Genomic DNA, 18,900 nt, shown 5'->3' on the forward strand with positions numbered 1-18,900 from the left:
CTTTGATGGGTTAATGCAGCACCCTTCCCAGTCTGTTTCCCAGATGGTGGGGAGAAAGTTAACTACACACAGAGCTGACTTTCTAGTCATTTTTTGTGCTTCAGATAGAGGTTTGATTAGGGGTAGCGAATTCTCATCAGGTATTTGGAGCTTGGAGGAGGAGAGGTGATGGGAAGGGTACCCTGGGTGCACTCAACTGCTGGTGCTGCTGGAGTTGGGGTATTCCAGACAACTCCAAAGAATGGGATCAGCCTAAAAAAACTTGGAGTCCTTTGTCCCGCAGTTTTTGTGAGACATCCATTTGACTTGAATCTGTTCTACTGAGAGTAGCCAAGATGGCTTCACCTTGATGAGAGGACAAATCTCACAAATTTCTGGTGATCTGGGGGTCACATCTAACCTAAGGTAATGTGGTTCTTAGGGATAAAAGCATTTGCTCTCTGATAAAATGACTTTGAGTGGTAATCCCATTTATATGTTTAATTTATCTATCCAAATAACAGTTTACAGAGAATTGAGGTTTAAGTGGTCCTTTCTGACTAGGGATTGCATCAGCCTGTCTGGGATGATGACATACTTGCTCAGTGTATATTTTGGAAAACGTTTGGCAGCCTGGGAGTTTGAATCAGGAAATGTGGTCTGTCCTTGTCCCTGTGGCATGGATTAAGGATTCAGAAATAAAAGCAGTGACCTTACTCTAGGTGATGCTCTGGAGTAAGGAGTAACCAATGGAAGAGAAAAACCTCAGTGGTTTTTTACTTGAACCACTCACAGCTTTAGCAAAACAGGCTTTTGATACTGAAACTTCATATGCTTTGTCTCAGTAGCTTTTGTTTTTATGTGTGACAAAATTTAGGCTTTGAGCTGATAGAACACAATCCTAGTGCTTTACTGCAGCTTCCTATGCCTGAATATAGCTTTTGTTTTTAAAAACCATATATTAGTATGCTAGTGCATACTTAGTGACACTAATTACTTTGCTTAATTAGTTAAAATATCAGTCTGTTGTAAAATGTCTCTCAGGTGTGTGATGCTAATACCAATTTCTGTATTGGTCCCAGGTGCTTAACAGTCTGCACTGGTGCCCATGGTGTTGGACTGTAACTTGAATTTCTGATCATTAGCTTTGGTGCCTCAAAATGAGCATTGGAAAGAGATAGCCAGGCTTGGGATTGTCAGAAGTGACAGGATACCCCTTGGAGGCCATGGAGTGGAAGCTCAGAATGAGAAAGACCTTAAGGAAATGTAAGTGAAGGACAAAGGCTGCTGCTGGCACCTCTCAGTCTTCTCAACAATTAAGTCACAACAATATATGTTGTCATTAAGTATGGGACTCCACAGCAAGATAGAAGTTGATGTCAGAGATACAGAAATAGAAGCAGCACCAAGCTGGGGAGAAAAAGAATTGAAAGGCTTTGCTATATTCAGAGACAAAAATATGTCCTCTCTGTGTGTGTCTGTGTATATATATCTAAAGAGATATATAGAGTTCCATGAGAGGGATTGAATCATCTACTTTGTGGAAATGGCAACTCCTACACAGATCTTGGTAACAAGTCATGGCTGAGGCATTTTTGATTACAGTAGCAATTGCAGACTGTCTGGAAAGAGGAGAGGAGCAGTTGGCTGAAGACCTTTAGCTGTAACTGGTGGTGCAGTTAGGGGCAAATGCACTTAGGTGCAGTCCTGTCTTCTCCTGATTTCAAACAGTGGATCCAGTACATACCTGTTAGTATCTGGTCTGAGCCAGCTGTACATGGATTACTGTTGTCAGGTTCACTCTACTCCCTGTTGCTTGCGTAGGAGTTACAACCTGAAATGTGTGCGTGGATCTTAACTGGGAGGGAGGAAACCCTCATCTGTCCCAAATCCAATCTTCTGGCAAGAGCTCCTAGTTGGAGTGTGACTTGTTGAACACCAGCCTTGCTGTTGCTGTGTTCATAACCCTTATGGTGAGGCAGCTGCTCCGTTCCTTTAATCAATTTATTTGCCCATCTGTATGCATTCCCTAACTGCAGTGCATCCTCTGGGGATGTGGAGAACAACTACACACACCAGCAGGATGCAAATGTAGTAAGGCTTTACACAATGGCAGAGCTGCTAAATACTCCTCCTTTACTCTCTCCCTGCTGCTCTATCCTCAACACCAAAGCAGGCCTCCAGACATGTTTCAGAAGCAATTTATTTCATAATTTTATTTGTTAGCTATGAGTGTTCTCCAAGGTCATAGGCTTTACCATTAAAATAAAGCAATTGATTTATAATCTCACAGATTGGGAATTAAGATAAGTAAGCAGTGGAGAAACCAGAACCCTTGAGGATGTGCGTACTCTTTCTAGCAGTATTAGTGGTATTTCCATAAGATGTTGGTTGTCAGCTTCTTAGGAGAAAGAAGCAGTGATTTGGGAATGAGAGATGTTTCTCTTCTATTTTCCCTAGAAGAAAATCCTTTCAGTTTAATTTCTGTAAATAATTCTACGGCATGTTTATAAAGCTCTTTCAAATACCCAGTAGTTCATGTGTCCCCAAAAGATTCCTTATAGAAATTTGGTTAGTCTTTGTTCGTCAGAAATGTGGAGTCTAAAAATAGGCTAAAAAAGAAAAGGAGCAATTGGTAACTGTTTTTAACAAGTACATCTTAGAGGGGCAAAGACCACTGCTGGTCCGAAAGGTAATTTCACTGAGGGTTTTAATTATTTCCTATTATTCTATTGCATGTTGTCGTTGTGCTAATGAAGAATTCACTTGGACTGTGGAAATGTATCACCTGCAAAGCAAAACTTTGTCTTTCAGAGCTGGCTCTGTTGAGTCTTTTGACTAGACAAAACAAAACTTAAATTCTCTGGTGAATTTTCATATAGATAAGCTTGTGTATAAGCAGGTGCTTACATTGACACAGAGACTTCAAGCAGCAAGTGACAGGAATACCCACCAGCCAGTTAAATGCAAATAAGGCTTGCACAATGCTCAGTGTGTTTAAAAGACCTGCAAGAAAAAGCATAAAAATGATGGTTGCTCTGCAAGTAGTCTGTTTGTCCTAATGCTGATCAGTTCAGGCATAAGCAGGGCTTTGCAAATATTAGGAATGGTTTTATATGATATATAATCCACTTGATCAGGTACTTAGATTGTTCCTGTTTTTATTTGTAAATCACTGACGAAAAGCCGACTGGCAGAAAGTGAGGGCGCTGGCTGTCCCAGGGTTGGGCACAGGTGATGGGAGGCCAAGGTGCAGCTGTGTGTTGGTCTCTACTGGTAGTGCTTTATTTCTGCATTCTTTTTCTCCCTGCAGTGTCTTTGATGCTGTCTGAAGGTCACAGGTCTGACAATTCCATTGCTTAAGGCTTTTTATTTTTTTAATGATGTGTTAACTTTTATGGGCATATTGAAATAGTCATTTGTTATGTCTGCAGCACGTCTCTATTAAAAAAAAAAGACGCTGAATTAATGCTAGAGAAGCAAACCAATCCCAAACGAGAGAGGTTCTATTCTGTTCTAATAACTTGGCTTTTTACCAGACATTGTAATGCATTATTTTTCTTTCTTCAGCAGAAGGCTGAGGGCTTAAATTGAATCGAGGCAGATGAATCACTGCCATCAGTTTAGTTGTGCTTTACCTGAATCCACAGGGCAGCGAGCAGGAGCCGAGACAGCGGTTCAATTAAGATTGTGGTACGAGTAAATCCCTTGTATTGTTATAGAGGCTTTGATTATAAAACTCTTCCAGAGAGTAGGGTGAGCTGACAAAACAAGACAGGCCTGAATGGTGTTTTCATCCTGTGCATATAAAACGTGATTTAGACTCGTGTGGATCTGGGGAGTGGGGAGAGCAGCCCGGATGCTTGGGTGACTTCCCTCCCTCCCGTTTTCTTTAAATGGATGCATGCTCGTTTCATTCCCCAGCCATAAGCGTGTTCCTCCCTGCGTTTGGAGGCTGATTTTGCTGTCAGGCTGCTCCTGGCTAGCTTCTCTAGCAATCAGCTGTGACTGGGGCCATCTCCTGCCCCTGCCTGAGAGAAATTCGGGTGCCTGCGTTAAAGGGCCAAGTTTCAAGTTGCTTCATTGAATTATTTTATAGCAACAGACTGCATATCAGCAACCTTTTTCTCTCCATAGTTTAAAAATAACTTGATATCTCCTTTAAAAGGACTTCAAAATTCTGTTGGTGTTTAAATTTATATTCCCTTGGAAACATTGCATTGCCTTCACCGTCTCAGCTCTGTTGAGGAGTGGAAAGCTCTTCCTGTTACAGCTGTGGGGGCAGCCTGAAGAGCCCTTTCTCTTCTTGTAATTGGTTTAATGCTTTCTAATTGTAGAAAGGTACCTTAAATAACCCTGCTCTCGGGATTTTCAGTGTGAAATTAGTGTAAACTCAGTTTTCCCTGCTGCCATTAAGAACTTCCTCCCTGGTTCATAAACATTCTGGGTTCTTAAGGGCGGGGGAAAGTGATAGAGACATGGATTGAAATGAATTAGTGAGTGGAAGAGCTCCAAAAGAGATCTCTCTAAACAGTAAATCGACTGCTTAGTCGGAAGACTTGGGGACAGCTGGTCACAGAAACCTTGTGACTGAGGGCAAATGCTGCCCCCACACCCTTTCTGGGGAGGTGTTGAATTGAGGCTGATGCCCTCACAGGAGACAGGTCTACGTGCACCTGCCCTGCCACAGTGCCATGGGCTGCAAGAGAGCAGAAGCCCCTGGGGAGCAGGGTTACTTCCCCAACTGCTGGATGTCTGGCAGATTTCTCTCCAGCCCTTCCAGAGCTGTGAAGGTAGGAACGACATCAGCTGTTTGTAACCTGCTGCCTGCCTTTCTCTTAGATGTATTTCATGTACAACCTCAGGCTTTTCTCATTTGCAGCTTAACTTTGTTATAAGTTGACTGCTTTTACTTCCAGCTTCATTGATGTTTATTACAAACTTGCCCTGCGGGTGAAGAAGGAGGGTGCCTCTATTTGCACAAGCAACCGCAAGTGGAAGTCGTGGTGTGTGCTGTTTCTACAGTACTGATGGTCTGATTCCGACCCCCTGTTGTTACCCAGGGAATTTAGAGGGTTTTTTTATCACAAATACTGCTCTGCTTTAGCACTTAGAAGTTCCTGAAGCTGTGCACAGGAGGAGTCAATGGGCAGTCATGCCATGGAATGTTGAGCGCGTTTCCAGGACGAGCGGTTGGCTTTGGCCTTTGGGTACCATGCCGTGTAGATGGTGTGGCTGAACTGAACTGAGCAACCTCCAGTGAACAAATACCCTGGCTGTGGGAGGGTGATGGTGCTACCACAGAAACAGAGATGTGTGTGTTGATGGGGGGTGGGTTAGAGAACAATGCTTACAACAAGAACTCCGGACTGTTGGGGTGCCAGATCTGACATGGGTGTTCTGAACTGGGTATTTGCAATCTGCAAATTGTGATTTTCAGCTCTGCCGTACCAGGGTGTTTAGGAGGTAAAATATCCTCCTGGTAAGTATGTGGGGTGTTTTATAGAGTTCTCAACTTATATTTTTGTTTCTCAGTATTGAATTCGACCGAGACTGTGACTACTTTGCCATCGCTGGAGTGACAAAGAAGATTAAAGTCTATGAGTATGGTACAGTCATTCAGGATGCAGTGGATATTCACTACCCTGAGAATGAAATGACCTGTAATTCCAAAATCAGGTAGGCATTGATTTGTATTTGAACTCAGAGTGCCTTTTTCTCTTGATTGTTTATGTGTAGCAATTGTTTGGCTTTCTTTATGGGAATTGGAGGGGAAAGGAGGAATGCAGGAGCTGATGGAGATTGGGTGGAACAAGCACTGTTGTTTGTGAATGCTGGGTTCATCCAAGGTAGTAACAAAGCTCACGTCTCTGGAGGAGAAAAGGCAATAGGGAAGTAAACTGCTGTTGCATTCCTTGCAAATGCTAGTGGATGCCTGCTCAAAGGGGTGGATGCATGCTCCACGTAAAGTCACAGCTTGTCTCAAGGTAACCTCTGTAACTAGTTCTTGATAAGTTACTGATTCCTTCATGCTCTGTCTCCTCATTGACCAAAACCTTTTCGTTCCTCTGAGAGATGGTAGTTCTCGGGAAATGTTCCTCTCTGGCACCTTCTACCTAGGAATTTTTGTCTGCCTGAAGTCCTTCTCTGCTGGGCCTCATAATATAAAGCTACTGAGAAAGGAACCTTTCTTGATTTTTTTTTTTTTTTGCTTCTCTATCATTACTGTCAACACATTTTTTTATTCTTTTAGGTGTATTAAACCAATGAAATACAGACCGCCGTGTTAGAACATCAGCTGAAAGAATCCAGCTAAATAACTTAAAAATTCTAATTCAAAAATTCTGTTAAAGCTCAGAAGTAAATAATACAGGCAATCAAACCCATTCAGTATCATAATACAAGTTTCCAGCATCTCTGTTGAAATCATTTGTTTTTATTTGGTACTCTACATTTTAAAAGCAGTAAAGCACCCACAAAAGTGCAAGTAAAAATTTTACGTCCAGCTTCCATGAAAACAAAACGTTGTGCAACAAAATTAAGCATGTTTGTGAGCCTATTTTAGAGCGCAAAAGTCACGCTTTGTTTTGTAGCTGACGCATTTCTAAAGATAGATCTGTCATTCCTGTGTTGCTTGTACTCATTATTCCCAGGAATTGCATAACGCTATTTTATGAAGGGAAAGATGTAAATGCAGCTGACCCTGGGACTAGAGATTTCACAATGGGGAAAAGCAGCCTGAGAGTGATTTGTATTGATATGCTGGACTGATAATGGAGCTTGTGTTTGGCTGGGCTGGTGAAATGTTCTTCATTTTTTTCCTGAGTCATAGATGAGTTTGCACCATTCAGCTTCATTTCTGTGGAGAGAAGAGCAGAACAGTAGGAGAAGCATCTAGCAGTCAATTAATACCTTTTGCCTTAATTGTAAGGGGAAAAGCAATGTTTGCTTGGTATTTCTTGGACAATTTGAAATAAATTCCCCGCTTGCTGTTTCAGTTTTGACAGGGGAGCTGCCCTGACGCTCCTGCCAGTCGTTAGGAAAGTTGTTAATTCCCCCTCCTCCCGCAGCTGCCAGTGAGGGGAGTCACATTAGTGCCTTCAGTGCTGCTGCTCATGTCAGCTTTGTGCTCCAGCCAAGACGCTGCTTGCTTTCAAGATTTTTCTCATTCTCAAATTTCATGCTTGTATATATTTTATGTATATGTGACAGTGCTAAATGCGCTGTCCTCCGGCCCTCTGCCTCAGTAGAGGAGGATCGGGTCCGCTTTCATTTTCTTGCCCTAGTTTCTCTCATTCCTTTGAAGAATTAAAAGGTGGGGGTGTTTTCCCCCATCAGCCTCCTCCAGTTAGATCAGGCTTCCTTTGACGTGTGGGTGCTTTTGGCTTTGACAAATAAAGTTGGTCTGTCAGTCAAACGCATCCTTGCTATATCCATTAGCTGTGCTGCCAGTCACCGGTGCCGGGGTTCGCTGGTGCAGCGTCGAGCAGCATAATAACTTGCTTTTCTGAAGTGGCATAGCTTGAGGGAGAAGTTAGAGATGAAGGCTGTAATTTCATTATGGAATATTGCAGTGTGATGAAAATGTGCCCGTATTGTAAATAGAAAAATCTAAACAAGTGGAGCTTGCTCTTTGTAAAAAGCCTCAGTTTAAAGCCGGTGATCTTAATTTGGCTGAAGGTGCGGCTTCTTCAAGAGACTTTACCTGTGATAAAGTGCCCCTTCTGATATCAAACACAAACATATTTCTGTTCTAGCAAAATGGGTGGTATTTCTGTTCCCAGCAGAGGTGCAGGGGTCTGTGTGCAGATGGGGTTTGGTAACGTTTCTCTCCTGGTTAAATTGATCCTGGTTAACCTTGTTCAGATCAATGATGCCGGAGCATAAATCATTAGCGATGATGTTGGTGACTCAGCTTTCAGAGGAGCAGAGGCTCCGATGGGCTTTTATAAAAGCAGACAGGTGACGGCATTTGTGAGGACTCGTGTCTGGCCAAGAGTGAGTCTGGCCCAGAGCAGCTGCGGGAAGGGAAGCCCGTGCCTGGGCCGGGGCTGGCGCCAGCCCAGCCCTGCTCTGCCGTGTGCCAGCCGGGTGCCTGCTGAAAGCTTGAGCTTCGTGCCAGCAGTAATTGATTGTAGGCTTTCCTGGAGCAGAGCCCCGCTACCAGCTGTAGCTGAGTCTCTTCCTCTTTTCCAACCCCCTTTTTTACACCCACCTGCTTCTTAAATACGTTCTTTTTTTTCATCATCCGCTAAGCCTTCTTATCCCTATTTTTAAGAACAGGGAGGAAGTCGGTGTGTCGGGTTTCTGGTAAATGTGCATCGCGTCCCCTGGGAACAACAGTGGCATAAGCTTCCAGGAAAAACACAAGATGACACATAAATCCTCATAAAAATCCCATTTACAGATTCATAGCTTCAGTACAAGAAACAAATCCTGGCATTGTGTAGTAGCTATAAACAGCACCCTGTGAGCTAATTATGACTTGCTGTGTCCCTAGCTATGGCAGGCACTAATCTGCAGCTCCCCCCGTGTAGGAGATGGGAAAGGACGAAGAGGAACGGCTAGCAGCGAGCCACAGCTCTTTCCTGATTTATTCAAGAGGCAGATTTGTTGTTTTGCCATAGGTCTCAGGGGGAAAAAAATAGGGAGATCTAGCATTCAGGTAAAAAATTAGCTTTAGGCCTCGTTAATCTACAGCAGGTGATGTGTGAGTGTGGTTAGGTAAACATGCTTTTGAAATGCGTGTTTAGTATTCTGCATGCTCACCGCCGTGTGTTTGCAGCATCTGTACTTCCGTGATAGATGCTACCACAAACCTCCAAAATCAGCTGCATCTGTTTAGCCAATGGCAGTAAAAGCAGAGCATCAGTAGTCTTTCTTTTTTAGGAGGCTGCTAATATTTTACAGGGTTTTTTTGGTGTCAATAAATCAAGTGTATGATTGCTGTATCCTAATACCACTTCATGGGTGTAGTGCTGTCAGCTTTGGCACTGGCAGCCGCTTCTCGCTATTAAGTTTAAATGAAGCAAAAACTTGCTGTATGGTCTTTTTCGTTGTAGATTCTTTGCAATTTGGAGTGGTATGAGCTAGTTGTGTTGGATGCCTGCATTTCCAATGCACAGGATGTTTGACACTAAACAGGTTATAAGGAAATTATATGCCTTCAACTCGCATAAATTCAGGTTTTTAGAATCACTGATTCGCTTTGCAAGAAGATGAAATTTTTCTGCAGAAGTATTTGTCTTTAACCATACTAGAGGTTTTCTTTGAATTGATTAGGGAAAAAAGGGGTTTATTTTAAAACATTCATCACGGTAATGTAATTCCATATGTCTCTGAAGTATTTGTTTCCTGTTGTTATTCATGTGGATGCTCTTTGCAGTAGTAGATCATGCTCCTAAAAACATTTCAGTCCTAAAACTACCAGTCATCAGTTGGCTCATGGTGACAGACTGGGTCTGAAGCACTTGGTGCTCAGAAGCAGGTCAGACCAGGGGAGTTTGTGCCTTGTTAAAAGCTTTAACTTTATTCAGCTCTCACTGCCAGAGGGGTGGTTGACACTGGGTCGCTTGAGCCTGGATTAGAGACATATCAGCCATAAAAATATTATCTCATGAAAGAAAGATCAGCATAACTGACAACACTAACTGCGCTGGCCCACTTGTATCTCTGAATAAAGTGAAGGATGCACATGAATCTTTACAGGGTCAGGATTTCTTTGTGGCTGGATCAGATGCTCAGGTTAGGAGGGTTTTTCAGAGGCTGATGATTAGCTTTCAACTACAGTTTCTCCAGCTTAATCCCCGAGGAAGGAAAGCCGTCACAACTTCTGATAAGATAAATCCCTGGGGTGTAACTATCACTCTCTTTCTGGATAAAAGAACAAAGCAAAAACTGGGAAAAAAAATACAGCAACTGTACTTAAAATAAAAGATAGCGTCACACAACGTCTTTTAGTCCAGTGAATTATACATTCTCTCAGCCTTAGGTAGTTATCTTTATATCATATCTGAGAGCCTTCACACTTCAATTTCTCCTGGATGTGGCTGCAGACCATCTAAACATTGTCTGCAAAAGGTTATTTTTATGAACTTCTAGGGATTTGATAGTTGATCTGTTTGAGGACGGCGTAAGCTGCAGTTTTTTGGTTCATGTCACCTTTGACTTTCTTTTGCCCTTCTCCACCTTGCTGCCCCATGCCTTTTTTGAGTTTGTTACTCAATTCATTACCCATGGTAACATCTCAAGGGAACCCGAAAAAATAGATGTCTTCAAAGCTTCAACAAAATTGCCTGTGTTGGGCATGGAGGATAGATCAGTGCTTCCCTTAAGGGGAACATGACAGTGAATTCCCTGCCCTCTGCAGGTCCCAGGAAAGCCACATGGAAGAGAAACATCCCAGATCCAGGGCAGCCTTCTTCCAGGTGTGGATTGTCACAGATGCCAGAGGATACAATCAAAGGACTTTTTAGAAGTGCAGGGAGTGATAGGACAAGGGGGAATGGTTTTAAGCTGAAGGAGGAGAGATGTAGATCACTTGTTAGGAAGCTCTCTGCTCAGAGGATGGTACAACTCAGGTTGTCAGAGAAGCTGTGGCTGCCCCTGGATCCCTGGAAGTGTCCAAAGCCAGGCTAGATGGAGCTTGGGGCAACCTGGGATAGTGGAAAGTGCCCCTGCCCATGGCAGGGGGATGGAATGAGGGGATATTTAAGGTTTCTCAAATCATTCTATGATTTTTATGAAAGGACAGCCCTTGCTAAAAAACTACATGGAAAGGGAGCTCCCCTCTACCTGATTTAACCCTGAATTGCACCCTACAAAAGGTTACTTTGGCGAATATAAGTTAGAAAGATGCTCAGGTATTGCAACATTAAGGGAAAAGCCCTAGTTTCAGACTTTTTAAAGAGAGTTGGGTGGGGACAAGGGTAGAATTAAGGCAGAGAGCTGGAACGGAGTTGATTTTGTCTTACCCTGATCCTTTAATCATATTACTTAAAAATGAAAGATTTATGGTGTGTGTGACTTAAAAGGTGTTAATTGAACCACTTAGTGTCTGGAAATCCCTAACCATTTTTCACCTGTCAGTTCCTGTTTTCCCCTCTAAGTCTATCTATAAATGCTTTCCAAATGAGTGTTAACCCCTTGTTAACACCATCAGGCTGCAGAGGGATCTCTGCTGTGCCAGATCTAATGAACATGCTGTTGGGCACAAAAACTCTTTTTCTCCATCTGTACCATCAGTGAAGTATTTTAAATGTATCACATCTCGAACAGAAGTGATAAGCTCCTGTCCTTTACATCTTTCTACCTCCTCAGTAATTCTTAATTTTCATTGTCTGGGGTGATTATTTCTTTCTTTGACAAGATGTGGTTGTGCAATTATCCTCTTCATACTTCAGCTGGAACATTCATGCTCTAACCACCAAAAGTGTCACCAGCACATCAGCCTTCCTCTAGGACCCTTTTCACTTGCTGATGTTGTCTGATGTCCTCTCAAAGCCATCCAGATAGGAGACTGCCTTCTAAGAGATGGCTCTGGGTCGTATTCTCTCTGCTTGTACATGATGGCTTCACTTACAGATTATTTCCTCTTTTCCTTAAGCTCCTTGAAGCCCTGACTTGAGAGAGGAGATAATCTGGCCAGGTGGACAGGTTTGAATTGGTAGAGGTCTCCTGTGGTGCGGTCTCTACCTCCCTGCCCTTGGCTGGAGACTGCTCCCAGCCCACAGCTCTGTGGGGTGTAGCTCTAGGCCTCTGAACTGCTTTTTCTTCCATCAGGGACTGCTCCACCTGGAAGCATGACTCCAGCTGGCAGATCTGCTTATCTCTGTGCTGCAACCTTCACCTCAGGGTCCTGATGGGCAGTGCCTGCCAGCTTCATTTGGAGCTCAGGGAATCGCTTAAGCTTCTCGGAATGAGGCTTTAGTAAATCGTAGGCTGTCATGACCTGCTTCCCTGTGTGGGTACCTAATGGAAGGAGAACTGAAATAATGATGGCGTGTTTGTGGTCAGCTCTCACGCCTACACGGGTTAGGGATATTTAACATTTTCTCATTAATGACATATCATGGAAGAGGTGAAGCCAGGGAAATGATTGCGTGAGTTCTATCGCTGCAACCATCCTCTCGGCAGCTGGTGGTTAAAAATGGGGACTTATGTTGGGTAAATAAAACTTTAAGTTTCTGAATGTAAAGCTGTAAAACCAAGGAATGCTGTTAAGTTTCACCGTAGTCAGGAGCAGGGTGCCAATGCTGCTTGCTGTTACTTAACTAATGGAACAATAAATGTTTAACTACCATGAGAAAAGAAAATGATTTTTCCTCTACTGTGTGTAAATTATTAAGGGAAGCTGGATGCAAGTGTATAGTGGAATCAAGAATTTAGCAAGGTATAATACTCCTAAATCAGTATCCACGTATCTACATCATATTTCAATGTGTAGTTGCCCTGATCAAAGCAGTACTAAGAAGTTACAGAATTGTGGACTTGTGGTTTATACTGTTGGTGGAAACCTGGCCCCAAGGCTACTATGATCCTGTTACCTGTGTCAGAGCTGCTCGAGGTCCTGCATGAATGGGATCTGTCAGTTCAGCTTCTGCTGCATACATCACACTTGATACCAACTGGTGTGCTTCTTTGCCAGATGGTCCAAAAATTGGTGAACAAGTATTACAAATTTTCTTACCTCTGTCACGTTTTTTGGGAGTCAGGGTGGAGGCATAGTGCCAGAATGCTACAGTGCAACTTGGCAGTGCTGCTGCTCCTGTTTTCTCTACTGATTGTTAGTTTGCTAGTGGAATCATCAATTAATTTTGCACAGCCCCTCAATTCAGCTTGAAATAAAAACCTCTGTGATATATTTTCTAGTTCTCGATCAGAAACGTTTCCTAAAATACTCATAGCAAACAAACTGCTGTTTTCTCCTGGATAGGAAGGCTTTTTTTTTAGCATATACAGAAAGCTGGGAGTAGTTTCTCAGAAGTCAAACTTTCCTGTGCACATCGGTACACATATAGAACATTAAATATGTGCTGCAGGAGAGATTGATTTACTGTCCATGCATCTATGCATTTTACATAAACAGCTACTCTTAGGCAAGTAGTTATCTTTATATAATAATGATGTATAGTAATAATAACAGTAGTGTCTCTTGCTAAGAGGTTAAAGAGTCAAACCTTGAGCTCTCTGGGAATTTGTGTGGTATTCAAATAGCAAAAAAAGCACAGTGTTTGACATAAATGCAGTTTTAAAAAATTGTAGACCCTAGTACTTCATAGCAAGGGGGAAATGTCTCTTCAGCCAATAAAGTTTTGCTTTTACTTTGTGAAATAAGGTTTATTCTATTTCTGATGGGGTTTGGTTTTATCCCTAAGCTGCATGTTTGTGGGGTGCCGTGCCCTTTGCAAAGATGCTCGTTGCCTGATGTATTGCAAGAGTGATTTTTGTGCTGTGCATTATGATTTCCTGTGAGACTGACCCAGGCTTGCTCTTTTGAAGCTGTATCAGCTGGAGTAGTTACCACAAGAACCTGCTAGCCAGCAGTGACTATGAAGGCACCGTCATCCTTTGGGATGGATTCACGGGACAGAGATCCAAGGTCTACCAGGTAACACACAACCGGCGAGCACCGTTCCCTCTCGTATGCGCTGTGCTGGGAGAGTGTCCCTGGGTCTGAGGTTCTGCTCCTAGCCCAGCAAAAGGCTTTTCTGTTCCACAGGGTGAAACGGATGCTCCTCCTGTCTGGTAAATGCGTCTCATCCGCACAGCTTTATCGAGCTGTAGGCCTCCAGGGGAGGCAGCTCTGTCTTCCTGTCACAGTTGTGAGGCGGTTGATGTTCTCCTGCTGCTGCTTTTGGGCAGGAGATGTGCACAGGGAGGAATCGGTTCCTGGGAGCTGTCTGGCCTTTCTTTAGAAGCCTCTGTCTCTCCGTGCCTGTTCCACTTCAGCCTTTGTCAAAAGCCTTTTGTACAGCTCTGCAGTGATTGCCACCCAGGTGCTCGTGAGGCAGAAGTGCAGAACCCTCCTGGGTGGTGAGGCTGGGAGAAGGGGAGGCAGAACAAGGGAGCTCCTTCCCCACACAGCTGCTCGGCTCCGCAGCGAGACCTGCGTCAGGAGAAGTTTCTGGCATTTTGTGTCCTGTGAAACTCTAAGGTTGTGTTTCTGTCTAATGGCTCCTGAGAAGCTTGTGGTCAGAACGAGGAGGTTGGAAGAGGGCTGCTATGTTTGGGAGGAGGCTGGAAGTGCTGCAGGTCCTTGTGTAGGCAGCACAGTCCATCAAAACTGGTCAGTGATAAGGAATGAGCTACAGATCCTTGATGGTTCAGCTTAAGTTTTAGTTCCTGCTTTGGCTTCTGTTTACTTTTTCATTGTTTTTTAGCCATTTTATAATGCTTGTTTTCACTAATCCTTTGCCTAGCTCAGTGAAAGAGAAGTTATACTGGACAGAATAAATCTAGTCTGTTTTCCTCTCAAATACATTTTGCACTTCTTTATGAGGCTGAATAATGAACCTAGAGACAGCCAGCTGTTGCTTATGTTAAAACAAACTAATTTTGCTGCCTGTTGCATTACTTGAATTTTTTATTTGGATTTGCATTGACATCTGCTTTGCATGTACTGAAACCCTTTAGTGACTTCATCCTTGTGAGCTTTTTGTCTTGTTAGCCTGTGTGAAGGCTTTAAACAAAGGGTTTGACTGAATTTCAGATTTTATTCAATGCAATGTTCTGCTTCCATGTGGGATGTGCCAGCACAGCAATTACAGCTCTTCTGTGTTTTGAGGAAGAGTGTGCAGTCTTTTAATAATGTTTATTTGAGTGGTAAAACAGACACCAGGAGATTTATTTAATAGCTCAACAGGAAGGTGAGGATTTCCTGGACTTTGAGAGGAGGTGTTCAAAATGAGCATCCTCCCAGTACTGAGAGATACTTAGAAGTTACTCATTAATATTGAAAGATACAGCTATGATCTAGGGTAAGCAGCAGCACATGGTGCCACAGCCAGTCAAATCATGCTGCAAAACCAGGTTTTTAATGTGTATATCCTGAAATATTTGTTTTTCTTTCCAAGTAAAAATGAAATCAGTTTTAGTGTTTTGAAAAGCCATTCTAGTGTTTTCTGCTTTCCTGGCATAGCTAGCATGTTGATGGGATTGGTCTGATTGGGAGAAAAGATAGTTTTTGAAAAACTGCTAAACATAGTAAGCTTCTCTCTCTCCGGGTCCCTGCTGACAAATTATACCAAACCCTGTGTTTTCCTTTACTGTTTTATTGTATTAAAACTCACTACCATGCAATATTGTTTTGTTTCTCTCAACAGGAGCATGAGAAAAGGTGCTGGAGTGTTGATTTTAACTTGATGGACCCTAAGCTATTGGCTTCAGGCTCTGATGATGCCAAAGGTACTGTTTTATCCCAGTCTCTGTGCAGAAGAATTAGGCTCTGTGTATTCCATTGAAACAACAAAAATGTGCCATTTCAAGTAGCTGATTCCTCAGCTGCCTTCAGTATTGTAATTTCTGTGGTAATGTGAAAAGATATTACTGAACCCTTTGGATCTTGGAGAAGGAGAGGCTTTATTTGGATTAAGATCTCTTGCTTCGCATTTTTTTGTGCAATGTACTCTCAGCTAACGTTCTCCTGAACTCCAAGCAAACCAAAATGTGCTTTAACGTTAGTTCAACTCGTTGAGTTCAAGCCTCGGGGCCTTTCAAAAGAACAGCGTGTATTTATATTTCAAAAACGAGGCTGTCAGTAAAACAGCAGCAGTTAAAAAATTCCTGCTGCTCTTTTTACCTGCAGCTCTGCATGTTAAAGACTGTTTCTTGGAGCTTTAAGGAGCTGGATGGTGGACTGGGAGCACTCCAGGGTCCATTTGACAAAGCACTTTTGGAGAGCCCTTAGGCCAAGCCCTTTACCACGTGGTGGTAAGAGTATGTTCCTCTTCTAAGAAGATGTAGGAAGCTCCTAAAGAAGAGGATAGCCCTGAGTGAGATGTAGTGTTCATCCCTAATGAATGAGAGTTTGATCTGTAATATTGTTTACAGTAGCAAATCAGGGTTATTTAACAGTAAGAGCTTAAAAGTTCCTTTCCTAATCAGTGGGGAACTCTCCTCCCAGATGGGCTGATAGAGCTCTGGACAAAGCTCTTCATTATTTGCTTTGAAATGATAAATTAATTTTTCATAAGTGCTAAACTTTCTAAGCTGCTCCCTCCTTCCAAAAAGCTTTTAAATTCTGTTCCAAAACAATTAATGTTCCTTGGTTACATTTGGCAGTCATGGAATGGTTTAGGTTGGAAGGCACTTTAAAGCTCTTGTTGTTTTTTTTCTCCCAGCCCCTGCCATGGGCAGGGACACATTCCAGTATCCCAGGCTGCTCCAAGCCCCATCCAGCCTGGCCTTGGACACTTCCAGGGATCCAGGAGCAGCCACAGCTTCTCTGGGCACCCTGTGCCAGGGCCTCAGCATCCTAACAGGGAAGAATATTCCCAATATCCCATCTCACCCTGCCCTCTGGCAGTGTGAAGCCCACTCCCCTTGTCCTGTCACTACAGTTCCCGAAGCTGGTAATTCCATTTACAAAACTTGAACGATTATTTTATATTTAAGGTCAGTTTAAAATGTTTTCGATACATTTTCCCTTCCTTTTCTGGTGGAAGACAGGTGTGTTTTCTATGTTCTTAAATGCAGCAGGAGTGAACATTCACCTTGTAAATTAGCAGCCTCTTCATCAGTGCTCCCTGCTCTTGCCATGCATATAGAAAGCTGATCTGCAGGTAGATCTGCATTTATTAGCATGTTAACGAGGTGTCCAGGTTTGTAAAACCCAGCTGCAAGCAGAGCTTCTGTCTTCAGTTTAACAGTTCACTTCTTCAGTAATTGTCTCTAAAAGTGTACTGTTTACTTAAAAATTATTGTAATAAGGCCTGCATTTCAATTCACAAAGGTCTTTTGAAGGTGTAGCGGGGCTTTGGTGGATAAAACTGGGCTGGACCATTTTATCCCTTATTTTTACCATGACTTGCCCATGATTTGCATATATGTAGAGCCCTTTAGAGACAAATGGAGTCTCAGCACAGATTTTAGAAGTTTTTGAGGTACAGGCCAATAGCAGTAAAATGTCCACATTATCCATTTGGAAGGATGGATCCATTTGGGTGATCACACTGAAAGGATTAAATGTGAGGGAATGGTAACACTCATGATAAGTGTCTCAATTCAAACCTGCCTAACTTAAAACTTTGTCCTTCTGCTTATGTTCATGACTGTTTGGTTAAGTTCTGGTCAGTTTTAATACACAGTAATATATGTCTGGCCAGGTAGAGTGTCTGGCAGGAAAGATCTTTTATCTACTCTTCCTGTCCTCTTTTATTTCTCTGCTTCTTTGAGGCCACACTGGGCTTTCCAGAACTAATCTCATCGTTCTTCCCCGCAAAGCACAAGTACTACGTTTCCCTGTCAAGTGATCAGGATAAGCCAGCAAAAAAAAAGGACAGCTTTGCCAGTTCTTCTTGCTTGCTTGTGTGTCTGCCTGTCTCTCCTCGGTTTTTTCAAGTCAGAAGCTAATGCTGAAAGTAGGCATGTGTTGGAGAAGGTGCTTATAAATGAAAAATCCAGTGCTTTCCAGCTCTCTCTGCCAGGGCTCAGTCACTGCAAAGGGGAGGCTGGCAGAGTGCTGTTAGGCAGAAAATGATTCTCCTATAATTAGAAGCAGCATCCTTGGGCCCCAGGTTCTTGCAGTTTCCATTTTGTAAAATTAAGATAATCCAGAATATGCTTATCTGTGCAAGATCTTCCTACTTTCGTAGCAGATAATGGCAGTGTAAAAGCATTGTCGTAGTTAGAGTAACTACTGTGTGTACAAACCCTTCACTTTTGCCTACAGCTGTTATGCCCTCCCCTTTTCAAGGGGCAGAGGTACTTGTCTATGTCTGTAGGGACCCAAAGGGATACTCTAACTAGACAGCAGTGAGCAAAATTGGTGTTTACTTGTTCTACAAGCAGCTAGGGGAGTAGGCACAGTCTTAATTTAAATTCTTTTATGCATATAATAATGGCAGGAGCTGTGATACTCGTGTAAGTAGGAAAGGTGAATTTCTGCTCTTGGAGAAGAAAAGATGAATTTTTTGAAGGTGAAATGATGCCATCAAAGTACCAGGACAGGGCTGGAGCTAACACACTTAGCTTGTGACTTGCAGCTGCCTGTTCTGCATTGGGGGTGTAGTTTTATGGCCATGGTAAAGTTAGCAGATGAGGGAGAGCGAAATGTTTTGTGATGCTCTGTGGGTAGAATTTGTCTTCACTGGGATAGATTCCTTTTTTTGGGTGATCAAATGTTTCTCTGCTCTGGCTTTGTTTTTGAACTCTCTGAAACTCAAGAAGATAGAAGGAGCATTGATAAATTCAACTAAAGAAAGAGTCCTGGTTTTACATCTGTAGTTCCTTCATTATTCCTGGCTCAAATTTGAGAGGTAGGATAGCACAGGAGCACCTGAGAGCTCTGAGTTTGTAGCAATAGCTACTTTTCATTGTTTCATGGCAGGGAGGAATGCAGGCATCTCTCTCATTACATCTAAGGAAAGTGATTTCCATGTTGCATTAGTAAATGAGACTCTGGTATTAGTCCTGCAGCTTTTTTTTTTTCTTTTTTTTTTTTAATAGTGCCCCTTAATTCAGCCAGGCAACACAGATATGCAGAACTGGCTTCATTAAAAAAAAAAAAAAGCCTTCCACAGAGGGGAAATGGCCTGAGAGCTGCAGCTCAGAGTCTGTTCCTCCAACTCCCTCAGGATTGTTTGGGACCTTGTTTTCATTAATACTTCATTCCTTCAGCTTCTGTTGACTTGAGGTGTAGGCATTAATTGCTCTCAGAATACCCAGTTGAACCTTCAGTTCGGTCATTTTTCTGGCTAAGAA

General features: G+C 42.8%; 1 protein-coding gene across 1 annotated transcript in view; it reads left to right on the forward strand.

The window, feature by feature from the left end:
• Positions 1–18,900, forward strand: part of COP1 (COP1 E3 ubiquitin ligase) — a 125,590-nt gene that overhangs the window by 47,833 nt on the left and 58,857 nt on the right. Inside the window, exons 12-14 of the mRNA XM_040073342.2 lie at positions 5,515–5,658; positions 13,480–13,588; positions 15,303–15,384. Of these exons, the coding sequence (XP_039929276.1) occupies positions 5,515–5,658; positions 13,480–13,588; positions 15,303–15,384 (335 nt within the window). The remainder of the gene's footprint in view (positions 1–5,514; positions 5,659–13,479; positions 13,589–15,302; positions 15,385–18,900) is intronic.

The sequence above is a fragment of the Hirundo rustica genome, chromosome 9 (assembly GCF_015227805.2).
Source record: "Hirundo rustica isolate bHirRus1 chromosome 9, bHirRus1.pri.v3, whole genome shotgun sequence".
NCBI classification, from domain to species: Eukaryota; Metazoa; Chordata; class Aves; order Passeriformes; family Hirundinidae; genus Hirundo; species Hirundo rustica.